General features: G+C 29.2%; 3 protein-coding genes across 6 annotated transcripts; 2 read left to right on the top strand and 1 right to left on the bottom strand.

The window, feature by feature from the left end:
* Positions 1-6,955: 6,955 nt before the first annotated feature.
* Positions 6,956-9,032, top strand: LOC149891031 (uncharacterized). Of its 2 annotated transcripts, XM_090082585.1 has the most exons (5): positions 6,956-7,248; positions 7,329-7,538; positions 7,754-7,996; positions 8,227-8,303; positions 8,375-9,032. In XM_090082585.1, exons 1-5 carry the CDS (start codon positions 7,190-7,192, stop codon positions 8,644-8,646), a joined length of 861 nt encoding a protein of 286 aa, XP_089938711.1. In that variant the 5' UTR covers positions 6,956-7,189; the 3' UTR covers positions 8,647-9,032. The 2 variants fall into 2 exon arrangements, 1 of the variants encoding a protein (XP_089938711.1); XR_016450978.1 differs by lacking the exon at positions 8,375-9,032 and having other exon boundaries at positions 7,914-8,009; positions 8,227-8,268.
* LOC145194390 (uncharacterized) lies at positions 8,721-10,419 on the top strand. 2 transcript variants are annotated; one of them, XM_090082586.1, is made up of 4 exons: positions 8,721-9,032; positions 9,338-9,496; positions 9,617-9,809; positions 10,013-10,419. In XM_090082586.1, the coding sequence occupies exons 2-4, from the start codon at positions 9,488-9,490 to the stop codon at positions 10,339-10,341; spliced, it is 531 nt and encodes a 176-aa protein (XP_089938712.1). In that variant the 5' UTR covers positions 8,721-9,032; positions 9,338-9,487; the 3' UTR covers positions 10,342-10,419. The 2 variants fall into 2 exon arrangements, with proteins under 2 accessions (XP_089938712.1, XP_089938713.1); XM_090082587.1 differs by having other exon boundaries at positions 8,894-9,032; positions 9,338-9,478.
* Positions 10,420-11,995: 1,576 nt separating this feature from the next.
* Positions 11,996-15,051, bottom strand: LOC145180218 (FMRFamide receptor-like). 2 transcript variants are annotated; one of them, XM_090082528.1, is made up of 3 exons: positions 14,852-15,051; positions 14,112-14,775; positions 11,996-12,633 (listed from the first exon to the last, which is right to left on the bottom strand). In XM_090082528.1, the coding sequence occupies exons 1-3, from the start codon at positions 14,855-14,857 to the stop codon at positions 12,263-12,265; spliced, it is 1,041 nt and encodes a 346-aa protein (XP_089938654.1). In that variant the 5' UTR covers positions 14,858-15,051; the 3' UTR covers positions 11,996-12,262. The 2 variants fall into 2 exon arrangements, 1 of the variants encoding a protein (XP_089938654.1); XR_016450933.1 differs by lacking the exons at positions 14,112-14,775; positions 14,852-15,051 and adding an exon at positions 13,133-13,263 and having other exon boundaries at positions 12,451-12,633.
* Between the last annotated feature and the right edge of the window lie 1,040 nt (positions 15,052-16,091).

Here is a 16,091-nt window from a genome sequence, read left to right as displayed (position 1 = left end):
TATTTACATAGTTTCATTAAAAAAAAGAAATTTGTGAGACAACCGTGACGATGAGAGATTTTCTAGTCGATAAAAATTGTTTTCTCGAACTTAAATTACCTTAGAATTATGCCAAAAAACTTTGAGCAAAACCTTTAAAAAATCTTTTTTTCTCATCTGTGTTTTTGTAATCAATTTAAAAATTGTGGTAAACGTAATGAATTAAAACTTTGTCGTTTAGAATTAACAACTTAAAGTTATTTACTAGATTATTAAAAATAATCACTAATTTATCTTAAAGTAATTACTAATTAATTTTGTCATTAACTAGCAAACGAAGTTAATTAGTCAATTAAACGAATATAACAAACATTGCAGCCATCTTTGTTTTATGGGGTTTTTTTACACAAGCATCAAACAGTCATTCCGCGTTGTACTTTAAATTTTTCAGAGTTTTCAAATTTTAGAGATTAAGAAACTAAATACATAATCAGAAAGCTAACTTTTTTTAAAGACTTCATGGTCGTGACATTTTTTTTTTAATCATCTAACAGCAATGCTTTTTAAAAACTTTATGCTAATATTTTATAATTTTTTATAGTTTTCATTCCTTAAACTTAAGGTCAAATTAATTTTGTTGTAATGCTTTTTCCAGATTATAAAACTTGAAAGGAAGGCATGGCTTAAAACCTGGTAAACCGTATTTTTTTTTTTAAATTAGAGTAGGCTGCCTCTGTCAAATGTATCATTCAACTGAGTCATTATGAATTTCCTTTCGGTAAAGAAGACTTACGTCATATTAAACTTTCAATGCGGCTCATGAACTGTGTTTTATTAATTTTGATTTTTTTTAATCAAAAAAAAAAGGAAGTCTTCAATTTTTTTGTTCAAGTTTACCCATATACAAAGGAACTTATCTTTGTGTTTTATGTTTTTAACAAAGTTACGTTCATCATTTTTTTACTATAGCGTTATATTCTTTGTTAAGCAAAGTAATATAAAAGTTGGTCTTTTGTTTTTTATTAAACTGGCCTTAGAATTATTGCTCCTTCAAAAAAGAGGTCATTCTGCACCAATCGCATACATTTCATTAAGTTCTTTTTACTTTGTTAATTTTGTACATAGTTAACCACACACCTGATTAACTTCGTACATTTTTTTAAAAACCTTGAAAAGTTACTTCTTATTTTGTTAAAAAAAAAAAAATCAGCAATTAAAAATTTTATTTTGATATTCTATATAAATGATTAGCTTAATATCAATCAATATAATTTATAGAGAGTAAATTTTCTAGATGAAAGTTAAGAAGTCAAATTTTTGTGCAAAGTAAAATACTTTGCACAAAAATTTGACTTGTACTAAAGATAAATCAAGTTGAGAACTGTTATGCCGTGGCATTGTTAAAAGAAACATCCGATCACTGTTAAAATGAATGTCGTTAGATGCCCCCGACAACCCTAGTATTAAATCTGAAATGATTGGATTTCACTTCTAGCTGACTGATCTTTCTAGCCATCTTTTTCGGTAGATTTTTAGGTGTTTAACATTGATTATAACACGCTAAACACCTAAAAATGCACCGAGAAAGACGGCTAGAAATATCAGTCAGCTAGAAGTAAAAAAGAAATCTTCAAAAACCCTATAAAAGACCATCTGCTTATACAACGGTGTTTTAAAAATACTTCCAAGTTTTTTCTTACATTATTTTCTAAGAAAGAAGCAAAGGTTTATGAAGCTCTCAAAAAGACTTTAAATAGCAATCTGATTATACTTCAATAAATTTTTCAAACTTGAAGAATGGAACAAAAAGTAACAGTATTCTTGTTATTGTGTGTGACATTAGTAAGTTGGTATTATCAGCTGTAAGTTGGTAAATCTTACTAAGTGGTGTAAGTCTGCTTATAAAAGTTAAATATGGTGTTTATGATTCAAAAATTAATTTTAAACTCCTTCAATTATCCAAAGCATATATCTATATATCTATCTATCTATCTATCTATCTATCTATCTATCTATATATATATCATTTGAATCTAAAGAGTTTATTTTGAACTGAGAAATTGGCTAAAACCTTTTTTCTCGCCATAAAACAATAATTTTGAATTTATAAAACTGAGGCTAATTTAAAAAAGAAAAGCAATCCGAAAAATAAAGTGTTTTACTGAAAATTATGGTCATTAAAACTTGTTGTTAAGAGCTCTATATATCTGATGGGTTTTAATCATGGCCTACTATAGTGACAGGCCGAGTAAACGTACGGCTTTTAAAAAAACTGTAGGCGAGTTTTTTTTTTTTTACGGAAGCATTCGTTTTTTAGGATATTTAATAAATAGATTCATTAGTTCATTAGATAGTAATTAATTTATCATAAATAAAGGTTTTTGTAACAAATAAAACCTCTTAAATGAAAAAAATCGTTTATTAAATGCAAACCGCATTTCATTATAACATAGTAAAGACTCACTTTTTATAGTACTAAAACCTCAAACATCTTTATGAAAAAAAACAACAACATAACTTTTCAAAATAAAACTACAATTAGTTAAAAAAAACAATATTATATATATCACGTTTAAGATAGTTTCAATATTTTCATTTTGGGTTCCTTTGAAGATCGCGGGGAGTAAAGATGGCAATAATTGTTAAAAAATATATTGGCAAGGATTCTACAATGTTTTTTTGAAACATTGGTAAATCCATAAAAGTCAGATACCATCAAGAAACTGTTAGATAAGCTAACACAACAGACACATTTGTAAAGATGGTGAAATAAAATGTACGAATAAAATATCCAATGGCAGATGTTATCACCAGGCAAAGTTAACCCACCATGATTAATCTCTCTGATATATTCTCCAAATTGGTCAAAACAAAATGATGTATCTTCAACTGGAGGATCTTCTCTACTGACATAGCCAGCAATATAAACCAAAGACATTTTAATTTCTTTAGACAAGTCGCTTTCAATAACAGGAAGATTATGAAAAACATTTAACAAAGTATCATCTTGCATTACATAATTACATTTGTCACACAAATGACTTGATGAAACTTCTAAATCATTAGCTATGATACCAATATTTAAGCAAAGTTTTGTTTTTTTTATGTCAACTTTTTGCAATATTTGCTGAACATTTATAAAATAGGTACCACCTGATCCTTGGCGAAGTTTTCCAAATGCTTTCTCAATAGGGTCACTAGTAAAATGTCCAAGACAAACATACTTATGACTTGTAATTAGTAAATGTTTCACTAGTTCAACCATTCCACGACACGTATGGGAAAAAGCACGAGAAGTATCTTTGGTTAAATTTTTTATTCTTTGACCATGTATTTCAGGTGCCATTTTTTCGACCATATCAGCCAAATTTAAAAGAAAGTTCAATCGTTCATCATTGTTTGATGAAAAAACAGCACGATTTTTATCTCTAGTACAAATGTTTTCATAAAGTCCTTTAACGTTAACAATTTTAAAAAATTTAATAAAAATAGATAAAAAAACTGTAGTGTCATCAACATTTTTTATGGATGAATGAGTTTTTAAAGCAGCTACAGTCTCATCACAAAATACTCTTAAACAAGTTGACACATTTTGACGTTCGATTGGTTTAGGAAAAATTGCAGTTTTATTTAGTTTAGACAGTTTTACAATAGCATCTTTTTCATGTTGAAAAAGTTTTTTAAGATCTGAACATTTTGCAGTTCTTGAAACACCTTCATAAGTAAAACATAGTTCTTGGCATTTTTCTGTGAGCAAATTATTACGAATAGATTTTATTAAATGAACGAAATCATAAAGAAGAAAAATATTATCATTAGTACACCAAGTATTACGGAGATTAAACATTCCAAAAAACTTTTTATTTACTTTATTATTGTCGCAAAGAATAGCAACAACAGTGCCACCACAATTTTTTATTGTTTCAATCGTTTGCATTGTTTGATCATATTGAAATTTAGCATCTAAACCTGTTACTGGTAATGCTTTATACAAAAACTGTTTTCCACCAAACAAAGAACAAATCATTAAACCAAAAACTGTTTTGATCATACTGAAAAAAACTGTTTGATCATACTGAAATTTAGCATCTAAACCTGTTACTGGTAATGCTTTATACAAAAACTGTTTTCCACCAAACAAAGAACAAATCATTAAACCCAAAACTGTTTTTGCCAATTCATTTGGGGAGTTAACAGATTTACCAAAAATGTTCCCTCCTTGATATGTTAACTGTGGTTTAACATAAATTTCATCAATTAGTAGAATGACCAGTCTTTGAGAAATAGAACATTTGTCAAAATACAACTTTAAAAAATCATCATCTCCAACATTTCTAACTTTTGATGTCAATTTTGTCATCAGTGATATACTTGGTAGTTCATAGTCATCACGTAATCGAGAATAAAGTGTTCTTGAGAGTGAAAAATACTCAAATGCCCTGGCAACCATATCAGGAGAATATTTTTTTTCACCAATAAACACTAAGGAGTTCATACTTAACATCTGTTCAATAATAATACTTTTTTTGTGATCAATTGATAATGAATTCAGATAGTGTATTGCAGCATGGAGACAACTAATACAGTTAATAGTATTTATATGGTTGTAAGAAAGAGGTTTTATGGTGCACTTAATACCACAGTGGTAGCTATCAAAGGATAAATCATTTTTTATCTTTAAAATAAACTTTGGAACACCCAAGTTGTCTAATATATCAGCAGATTGAAGATGTAAACAGTTTTCATAGATATTTGATATTATTGAAAAAGAAAAAGATATAGATTTAGACATTATTTTTTCACACAAATCATCAAAGGATGAAATATTGTCAGCTTTTACAAAATCCTCAATTTCATCAGGCACAATACTTCTAAAAGATGGTAATGCTTTACTTGTTGGTCTTGGTGGTGCCTGTGGAGTTGGAATTTGACTTGAGTTTACAGAAGAAAATACAGATGGTGGATATTTTGGTCTTAACTTTCCGTAAACTAAAACTTTTTCATAGTTTTTAGGCCAATGATCTTCACAAATAAAAGTATTTGGGCCATCTGGAATGTTATCTCGAGGTATAGCACTTATCCATCTTTTTCGTTCATCCAGATTTTTTTTATTTGGAAGGCGAAACACTTTCACAGACTTTGTAACATCGTAGTTACCTCTGCATCCTGAGACACAACACTTAAAAACCATATTTTATGAATCTAATTATTTAGATCTAAAAAGAATGCAAATTTAATACACATACAATATAATTGAAATTAATTGAATATCAAATTGAAAGAACACGTCTTTTTCCTTGATCGCGCCATATTACAAATTATTAAAAGAAAAACTCGCCTACAGTTTTTTTAAAAGCCGTACGTTTACTCGGCCTGTCACTATAGTAGGCCATGGTTTTAATGCACGGTCGTTCACATAAAGCGAAACAGCGCTATGTTATTATGCGCATGCTCCAAAAATAGAAATCGAAAGCGATGTAAACATGAAAAAAATTTATGATTTATCAATAGCTGCAATCCTAACATTTTCTCAAATAATTTTACAAATAGGAATCTTCTAAAAAAAAGTGTAAGTAGGGATAGTTCCTATTATAAGCAAAGTTTACATCAGCCTTAAAAAAACCTTGAAATTTGATTGCGCGCGAATATAAAAAACTGAAAAAGCAGTTTGTCGATAAAGGTAAAATTGAGAATTTTAAAGTCAGGATAAAATAAAATCTAATCGTACAATTTCTAGATTTTTTTTTTTAAACTGAAATTCAGTCTATATACAAAACAAAAAAGGAAGTTTTACTGAGCATTCAATTTTTTTACTTTACGTTAATGGCTTACAAGTGATGACAATATTGCACTGTTTTTGGCTGGTTCTAAACTATGTATAAGTGCTACAACTCAACTCAACCTGCTAGCGTTGTTTATAAATTTGCATTCTCTAATATTATTTTTTTGTCTTTAGATGGAACTACACAACACAAATTTGAAATTCATGTGAAGAGTTTGTGGCAAATGGCTCGGAAAAAAGCAATACCCTATGAGTATTTGCCTGAAAATCAAAATAGAAGAAGTTTTTTTTGTCAAACTGACAGATATAGAGAGTGTTCATCCCAAAAGAATATGTCATAAATGTTACTGCACAGTTAATAATGTTAGCAAAAGGAAAAAAACAACATCTGTGACTTTTATTTTCTGGCTGGCAGCTACACAACAGCAACTGTGTAGTGTGTCAGATGGCTGAGAAACTACAAAAGGGAGCAATAGGTACACAATCAATTTTGAAAACAAAGAAATATTTTTTAGGAAGACCTGGAAAAAATAACCGTTGGACAGTTGCCATGCTTACATCAATAAAAGAAAGCTTAACACTTAACACTATATACAGCCTGAGTGAAAATATAGATATATCAGAGCTTAAAAATGAACTAAACCCTTACTTAGAGCTATGTCTATGCTGTATGTGTAATAAAATACCAAAATTACCTGTTACACTAAAACGATGTGAACATTTGTTTTGCTTTTTATGTATAGTTGAAGAAATGAAACAAAAGCATTTAAATAAAACATTTTGCCCACAATGCAAAGAAAATATTTATTATGACGACTTGATTGCAAGTAAAAAAATTGATTCCCTGCTTAAAAATCATCATCATCATCATCATCATCATCATCATCATCATCATCATCATCATCATCATCATCATCATCATTATCATCATCATCATCGCCATCCACACCATATAGATCAAGTATCACTACATCTGAGATGTTTAAACTAACTAAAGATAGTGATATTCCACTAGAAGTAGAAGAAGCCACACTTCACATCATTAAACAAAAGATGGAAAAATCAGGAGGCAAATCAATTTAATTTAAAAGTGGAGGGCCAAGAGTAAGTAACTTTTCTCTATTTCAAAACAAACAAACAAAATTAGTTTTTATAAACCATAAATTATAATTAATTTACTTGCTTACTTTCCAGCCAGTGTTATTTACACATACACCAAAAGCTTATGTCTGTAGCAACCAGGCAGCAAAATCAACCACCTGCTGTCGAAATTCTTCCATCAAGAGACATCTTGAAGTTGTAGCAGGCACTTTAAATAATGCAGTTGGATATCAAACTTCAAAATTAGTAAAAACTCTTCCACCAGAGACAAGACAATCAATACTAGCAAATTCAACAGTTAAACATATTGAAATAAGTGCAAGTGAAATGGTAGCTATGAAAACAGATATGGGTATCCCATGGGAAAAACTTAAAACAATGTCTAGGTAATTGCAATTGGATAATGATTTCTAATCAGTTAGTTATTGATATCACCATAAGCTGAAATAACTTATTTTCTTAACAGGTGGCTTAAAATATTTGACATAGGCACAGCATCATATGCTTCTCTGAGAGTAGTTACTGAAACCTGGTCTGGAGATGACATTGTGGTTGAAAATGCTCCTTTCACCTTTTACAAAGAAGAAAATGGAAAGTTTGAAATAAATCAAGCACCTTGGGGTTATATAAAAGATCTTTCAACACATATTCTCAGACATCTTGATCAACTAGAAAGGTTTAAAGTTACCTAAGCAAAAATTAAAATCTTTAGAAAAAATATTAGTTAAGCAAATGTAGCATATATCAATTTGCAAATGACACATCTCTTACACTAAAGCAATTTTTAACACTTCAAATGTAGCTTACAGCATTAAAATACGATTTATATGATTTGTATATCTTTGTAAGATGCCAAATTACTTATATTTTTGTTTATATATATATATATATTTGTAATGGTCTTGTAAATCATAAGTTTATTCCTGAAAAAGATATTCAAGTTAAAATTGGAGGAGTTTATGGTGGAGGAAGTTTTAAGATGAGTTACCAGATTGTAAATACTTTAAATCCAAATAGTAAAGAAAATACTATTGTTTTCAACATTTTTAAGGCAAAGGACTACAGAGTCAACATCAAAGTAGCCATGACAAGATTTCAAGAACAAATAGAAGATCTACAAAGAATGAAGTATAAGCAAGAGAAGCAAGTATTATATATACACATATATGTATGTATGGAAATAATACATATATTTTTATATATATATATATATGTATATATATACATATATATATATATAAACATATATATATATATATATATATATATATATATATATATATATATATATATATATATATATATATATATATATATATATATGTAGCCTTACTGATTTCAAAAAATAGATATATTTTATCTAGGGATAACAACATTACAGTGTTCATCTTTGGTGATTATGAATTTCTTTGTGCACTTTATGGAATTTCAGGAGCTTCAGGTGAGTTATAAAAGAAATTTGACTTTAAAAGATGAATTTAATTTTAACAACTTGTAGTATTTTTTTTTTAGGGAGACACTGTTGTCTGTTCTGTTGTGCAACAGCAAATGAAATGAAACTTAATAAAGAAGAAAGAACAGAAATAGAATGTCGCACACTTGAAAGTCTTCAAACCGATTATCAAAGATTTATGGAAAATGGGGGTCTCAAGACAGATGCTAAAAATTTCAATAATATCATAACAGAACCAATTTTGAAGGTACCTCTAGATCAAGTAAAATTATTTCTCTCGTTTAACTCAACTTTAACTAGTGATAATTGCTTTGCTGTACAACATCACTAAAAGTTAATTAAATTTTTTTAAATTATAACTCATACGCATACATTTGTACCAAGGTTTCTATACCAACTCTGCACATTGCTATTGGGATTTATCTTAAATATTTCAACATGTTTGAAGAAGAAGTCCATGAATTGGATATTCTAATAGCAGCAGAAGGAGTATTAAAAAATGATAGCAGCATCTGTTCTGAAAAATATCATGAATTTATGTCAAAGCAAAAACAACTGTCAGACCTTCAAAGTTCTATTTTTAATCTTGATGAACAAATGCAGCTGGTGAATGATGCTATGACAATGGCTACATTAAATAATCCTGAAAATGTGGAAAATATAAAGTCAATTTACTTCCCTCAACTTGATTTTCTAAAGAAAAGGAAAAATGAAATGGTCAGGATTTCTTAAAAATTTGGCATTGACGACATGATAATGTTAAACTCTCAATCCTTTGATTTTTAGTGTAATATTTGTTAAAAACTATGTACAATGAAAAAAAATTTAGTGTTATTAAATAATATTTTTCAAATTTGTATAATAAAAAAAAGAGGAAAATTTTGAAATTTTATAGGCTAGTACCACCTTAAGTACTTTATTTGTTATATCTGGATGATTGCAGACCAATGTTTCCTCATGGAAGCTATTACTCCTGCTATTTAACTAATTTTTATTTAAAAACAATTATATACCTTCCGTAGAAAAAACAATGAAATACTCTGGAGCTTCAATCTACACTGAAGAAAGGTGAGGGACCATGCACACAACAGATTGAAACAACATTACAAAAACTGAAAGTTCAGCGACAAGCATACCATGGAAAAAGTTTTATCGGGAATCATGTGCATAAAATGCTTCAGGTTCCCTTTCTTTTATAAATGAATTTATTCCAAATCTAAGACATTATTATTAATAACAATAATAACAAATAATATAAAATCATGCAATATATCTTTTGAAGAGACAATTTTTTTTTTTAGAAAAACTCAATACTAATGTTGTGTAATTCTATTCCAAAGCTTGTTTTTGATGAAGGATTTTCTGGAACAAGCATTCATGAAAAAGCAATTGAAATCAGTAGAAAATATAAATTACTCTTTCATAAATTTTCTGCATGCTATAGCATATTCTCCTCAAAAAATACCATGACAGCAGAAATATTTAATGAACTTGGTATGTTTTATTTGATTTTTTTTTTCTTTCTGCTTTTAATGAGTTTCTCAAAGCGATTGGAAATTTTATTGTGTTGTAGTTATTGAGGTTGAAGAGTATACTGAAACTACAAAAATACCTAGCAAGATAATTATGATGATTTAACTTATAAAGCTGGGATTATAAGTACACAATAATTCATGTTGCTATCATTTTTTCTTTAGAAAAAAATATTGATGAATTGATGAATTTTTACTGTACAACTTGGCCTGAGGCTTCAGTGCCTCCAAAGTTACACATGTTAGAAGATCACGCTATTCCATTTTTGAGAAAATGGGGTGCTGGCTTTGGATTCAATAGCGAACAAGGTGGAGAATCAATTCATCTTGAGTTTAACAATTTAAAGCGCGTTTATCAATCTATCCCTTGCCCAACAAAGCGGTTAAAAAGCATCCTAAAATGTCACCATCAGAAAACTAATCCTAAAAGTAGGGTGTTAATTCCTGAATCATGTAAAAGAAAGAAGAAAAAAAACGAAAATTTTAATAGTTGAAAATACTTTTGGCAACAGCATTTACATTGTTAAAAAATATATAGCTCCTTTTTTATTAAAAAACATAACTAAATAAAAGGTGTTTTTAATTGTCAATAAGGTAATCCATAAAAGCATCTTTTTTGTCCATTAAAAAAATTGAATGCTAAGAACAGCCAAAAGAAATAAATGGAAGAAGGTCTCTTCAAAATTTTTCAAAAAATTTGGTTACATTTCCACGATTAGAAATCTAGAACGTAGGGTCCAAAAAGTGTAAACAAATCACAAGTAGTTAACCAGCCACCTTTCTCAACAACAAATGTTAACGAACGATTAGATGCTCCTTCTCTTGTTTTAAGTGTTTTTGTACACAACTGGGTTATCTTCAAACTAATTTGAATTAAAATAGCAACAAAAGATTTTATTTATGTTGGCAAATATGCAATTACTTGGTTTCTAGTGAAAAATTACGTTCGTTGCCAAGGTCCGTAGCCATTTTGAAAGTGTTGATTTTTTTTCGTAAAAATTGCGCATGCGTATAATAACATAGCACCACTAAACGACCGTGAATGTTAATTAAAAGTTAAATCTCATGCTGTGTGTGGCTGGTATTTGTTATAGCTCAAAAAATACTAGTGCAAATTGTACCTATGTCTTTGACTATTTACTGTTAAAAATTGATAGCATTTTTATGGAAAGTATCTGTCAAAAAGAATTTAATGATGCGATCACTGTACAGCAAATCAAAAATTTGTTTTTCTTTCTATTAAATAATAAAAATGGAATTAAATTAAAAAAAAATAATAATAATAATAAATTGATTTAAATCAGTATTTATTTGGATTGTTTTTTGTAGAAACAAGATGTTAGGTCTCATTTTGTGCGAAAAAATTGCTTTTTTTCTGATACTCATGTTTTTACTGGTGTTATTAAGAATTTAAATAGTTCAGATATTTCGGTACACTTGTAACTAGCACACTAAGTAACAGTAACAAAGCGTAACGGTTTACATACTCTTGAATATATAATTTACAGAAGATAGAAGAGTCTGTATGCAAAAGTAATAGCTCTTCTTCAATTTGATATAAATTTTTTTATTGAAAACTTTCTCGCATTAATGGCCGCTATACGTAACCGTGGCTTTCCGTCGATTTTTCAAATTAATCGATTTCAATCACTCTATAAACTCAAAAATCAGATTTTAGGAATAAAAATATGTAGATATTTTGCGAACGACTCTTTAGAAAGAAACTTAAAGACTTCCTTAGAAGGGCTTTTGAAGTAGAAAACCAAAATTTTTGAAAAATAGCAGAGAAAAGTCTGCGCAAGTAATGAAAATTAGATAGAAGTATATTTTTAAATTTCAGCAAGCTTATAAATGGCATCTCCGCTAAATATGCTGTTTAAAAGGTGACGAAAATAACTGAATAAATTAAAATCCATTTTGTAACCTCATTTAGTGAGTTGATGAAGTAGATGTCATCATACATCACTTTTGTTTTTGCTTAGAAGTTTACACTCAAGTAACATCTACTTCAATAGCCTATAAATTGGGCAGAAAAAGTAGATTTTACCTAGGTCATTAAGTTTCGTCACTTTTCTATTTGTTTACATAAACATTGCAATAAGATAGTAAATACAACAAAATAAAAATATATTTTAAATGAGGGCTGTATACATTTTTATATAAATATACAATAAGATCTCACCAAACCACCTTTTTTAATAATTTCAAAAAGAAAATTTTAATACAGAGAAATCGGCTCAGTAAGGAAGCCACTCAACAGCACATTTTTTATAACTTAACGTCTTGTTAATGTTTATAAACTATTTATTATCAAGACGTAAGAGAAACGTCTTATTGGACTTTTTAAGAGATACCTCGTAAAGCTTCGTGAACAAATCGTTATTTAAAATTTTTTTTTCAAGTTTCTAGGTATTGTTATACCAATTCAAGTTTTCCTTTTACTTGTGTATTTCTAGTAGTATTAGTGGTCGAACCACGCCTCAAAACAGACATGCATCCTAACGTTCTCTTAAGCTCATTACGAAACATACTTCCTGTAAAACAATACAAAAGACAATTCATTGAAGAATTTACCACAATACTCAACTTGCAAAACGCAAAAGCCTTCTCAATCTTTTCACGCATTTCGTTGTGTGTATCGTTTTTACCAGTCTCAGTTATCCAAAGGCATTTTGACACGCATTGCCATGCAAGTAAAACAAGAAATGAAAGTGTTACAACCAAGAGAGTACGCGTAACTTGATCTTCACGCTGCTGTTGCTTTGATTTTTTAGACAATTTCGCTCCTACAAAAACCATAACAACAAATATTTTAGAACTTTATTACGCTTCCCAAATTGGAGTGTAATAAAGTTTTCAAAAATTATGTTTTTCTTATTATTGATAAATCAAATTAGGCGCAACAATAATAAAAATTTAAAATTTAAAACAGGCCCTGCATGATGTTATGAAAGGCTGACATTTCTTTAGCACCGATTTTATTAGATTGATTAGTTGAATATTTGAGTTGGAGCAATCTTCCAACCTTTTTTTTTTTTTTTTTTCAGATTTTGTGTCGAGTTAACTTGCTATAGTCTTGATCAGGTTCAAATCTAGTAATTGATGTGGATAGGGTCTAAAATACTGTTATGTTTTACGGGGTATGTGGGCTGGCATCTTGTTGTAACTGCCTCCATTTGTTTTGATCAATCAACTTTTATTGATATGTAGGAATATTAGTTGATCTCTAAACGCTGCACAAACCTACTCCATTTAAATTAAAGCAACCCAAAAGATTAAAACTACCTTCAGCACCTTGAAATCCTTGGTTTGATAAAACGCTTACTATGCTTTTCAAATTTTAGCATTTTTAAAAAACCTTACTTTTCCTATTTATTATGTTGAAATTACTTTCATCACAGAACTTTATGTTTACATTTCCGTGAAATGAGCGATTTTAACCAATTTTCTGACAGGTGCATATCTAAGTTTGTTTTTGAATAAACTCTTAATGTATTTGAAGAAAAAAATATTTTTTTATTTTTAAAGATTTTCTTAAGCTCACTACATGGCGTGTTGAAATTACCCGCACTCAAAAAATGTATGGAAAATTTCCCAGATGCTCCAAAACTCAGTCTTTTAAAACTAATAATGTTTATTAAATGTGACAACAGAAATGGCGCGGTATTTTTACAGGCTTTGCCTCAAGAACGTTCCACACTGAATAATCAATTGGACTGAGATTCAATTTCGCGGAAGGCCTTTCATTAAAGACAATGAAGTTTGGATAGCTCAAGGTTTTTCAATCTTGAACAAAGCTTGCTTTATAAACTGAAGCCACTGACGACGTCCAAAATAAGATTTGATCGAAGTTGAAGCACCAGTCTTTAGGATGTTCAGAGAAGTTCTTTAAAGAAATTAAAACTTTTTGCGCGGTTTATTTTGACGTACCCTGTATAACTTATTTTTGAATATGCTCTGATTTGAAAAAATTAAATTAGGTACTGGAGGCCACCTGTTTTACATTTTTTAGAATGTTTTTGATCCAACGGCGAGAAATGCTATCTGGCAATGTTCGTTATCTATCTATGTGTGTGTGCGCTTGCAGTTAGGAAAAGGGGCTATTACAATCTTTAGAGAGCCAGTAAAATTAAATTTCTTCAAAAGTAGGTCAGCGAAAAAATATCAAAAAGTAAAATTATATAAAAATTAAAAAAAAAATAACCATGTTTTATAAAAAACATCTCACAAAAAATTAGCATAGAAAAAACTACTATATTCATACCGTTTTCTATGTCACTCATTTTCTCAATAACTTTTCGTTGTACGGACAAGTTGTAAATAATAATAGCATTCAAAACGGCAATACATAACCAAGGTGTCAAAAGAGCAAATATGCAATGCAGCCATAGTTCATAACTTTTCGATGATCCAAAACTTGTTGTAACTATCATTGTTTTTCTGTTACTCAATCGTATGGTTACAAAAATGAAAAATTGAGGGATGTTGATAAGCAAGGAAAACAAAACGAAGCCGAAGATGCTACAATACGTGCGGAACGGTGTACAAAGTGATCCAACTTTTATGGGTAATATAATCATAAGGAACCTGTTCATAGTGACTCCTACTGTTAACCAGGTACTTGTTATAAGAAATACGCTGAGAAACGGAGAACCCAAATAACAGTAGAAAACTGCATAAGCATAAGAGTCTTCTAACAGTGATGGAAATAATGCCGGTAAACTGTTCTTGAAAATAAAACATAAAAGTAATCCACTGTCACAAACTGCTAAAGCTATAAAATAGATACCGGTGGATTGGTTTAGTCGAAGTTTCGAGTTGTTTATTCTTCTCCAAACAAGAACTGAAATGATGTTACCTATTAATCCAATTGCTGATATTACTAAACCAACAGGGACACTAAAAATCCAATGAAGAGTCTGTGCGCTCTGAAAAAAGTTTTAGCAAAAGCAATTATTTGAAAAAAAAAAATCGTTTTTAACACCTGACGAGATATGAGCTTACCACCATTTTATTAATGGAAGATGCCGAGTTTCCCTTTTCCGTATTTAATTCGCTGCGAACGTGATGGGTTTCTTATAATGCATTTTATAAGGCTTTATGTCTTCTAGTGTCACAATGCCAGCAAACTGTTAAAACACATTTTTTAAAACCCGCAAATGGTTAGCTAATTTGCTCTTGAAGTGATGGAGATTATTTGTATAATGTGTACGCCATGGTTTTAAACTTGCCTGTTTCTTTGAATGTTACTCCTCCACTTCTGATTTTATGTCGACAAGTTTAGTATGATTAATGTGCTATGCAGTATCCATATCACTTTAAAGAAATAATTAAAAATATACCATATATTTATTGTTAATTAAAATGAAAAGAACTTTATTTTAATGTTGTTGTAAATAAGAAATATGGCGGTTCTAGTTCACTGATGTAAACTTTTGTTAAGACAAAACATACAGCTAAATACTTGATTTTACAACGCCTTCATAAAAAAATGGAGATGGCTTAAATGTTGAGCGAGTGAGAACAGTGTTATTTCAAAAATGCAACGGTTTCGTTTTTCGATTCATTTACGCAAGTAAGACTTAAACTATTTTTACCGTAAGTTTTATTATACAAAAAAATTTAAAAGGAAAACGTGAACTTAAGTAAATCTTTATGAGAATTATATTTATCTACCCCTAAGAATTCAGTCAATACCGGATGAAAAGTCGAAAATATTGCTAACTGTTCCGATAAAAAAAAAAAAATGCTCGCAGTTTTCAGTCATTTTTTATATCAGAAATGATTTAGATTGTGTTTTCGAAATATTGTGTCCTTTTATTATACAGGAAACATTTAGGGGGTGCAAGCTGATGATTTTAAAAAGTGTTGATTTATGTGCCAATCTAGCCTTTACTTCAAGTAATATTTTGTAAAACCTTAAACTACTCCACATAGTGGAGATGTTAAAGGGTATGCGAAATATTCTTCTCTATTCAGTTAAGGAAAAAATATTTAAGGAAAAAAATATTTATTTAAGGAAAAGATAATAGTAATGATAATTTTAAGGAAAAGTCAGTTTTTTTTTTACAATTTAATACAAAAATATCTTTTATAATGCATGAAGAGGTCATATTTTTCATATTTTTTGGTGAATATATTTTGATGTTCTTTTTACACTATGAATTCTAGAGTTAGAGTTAATTTTTAAGGTATTTTTCTAAACAATATTAAAATATAAATTATTAACATATGATTTATTAAA

Source organism: Hydra viridissima, unplaced genomic scaffold, assembly GCF_058129835.1.
Source record: "Hydra viridissima isolate aposymbiotic clone 2 unplaced genomic scaffold, HvirCarnegie_v1 scaffold_3, whole genome shotgun sequence".
Taxonomy (NCBI): Eukaryota; Metazoa; Cnidaria; class Hydrozoa; order Anthoathecata; family Hydridae; genus Hydra; species Hydra viridissima.
This window is presented reverse-complemented; position numbering and strand designations above follow the sequence as displayed.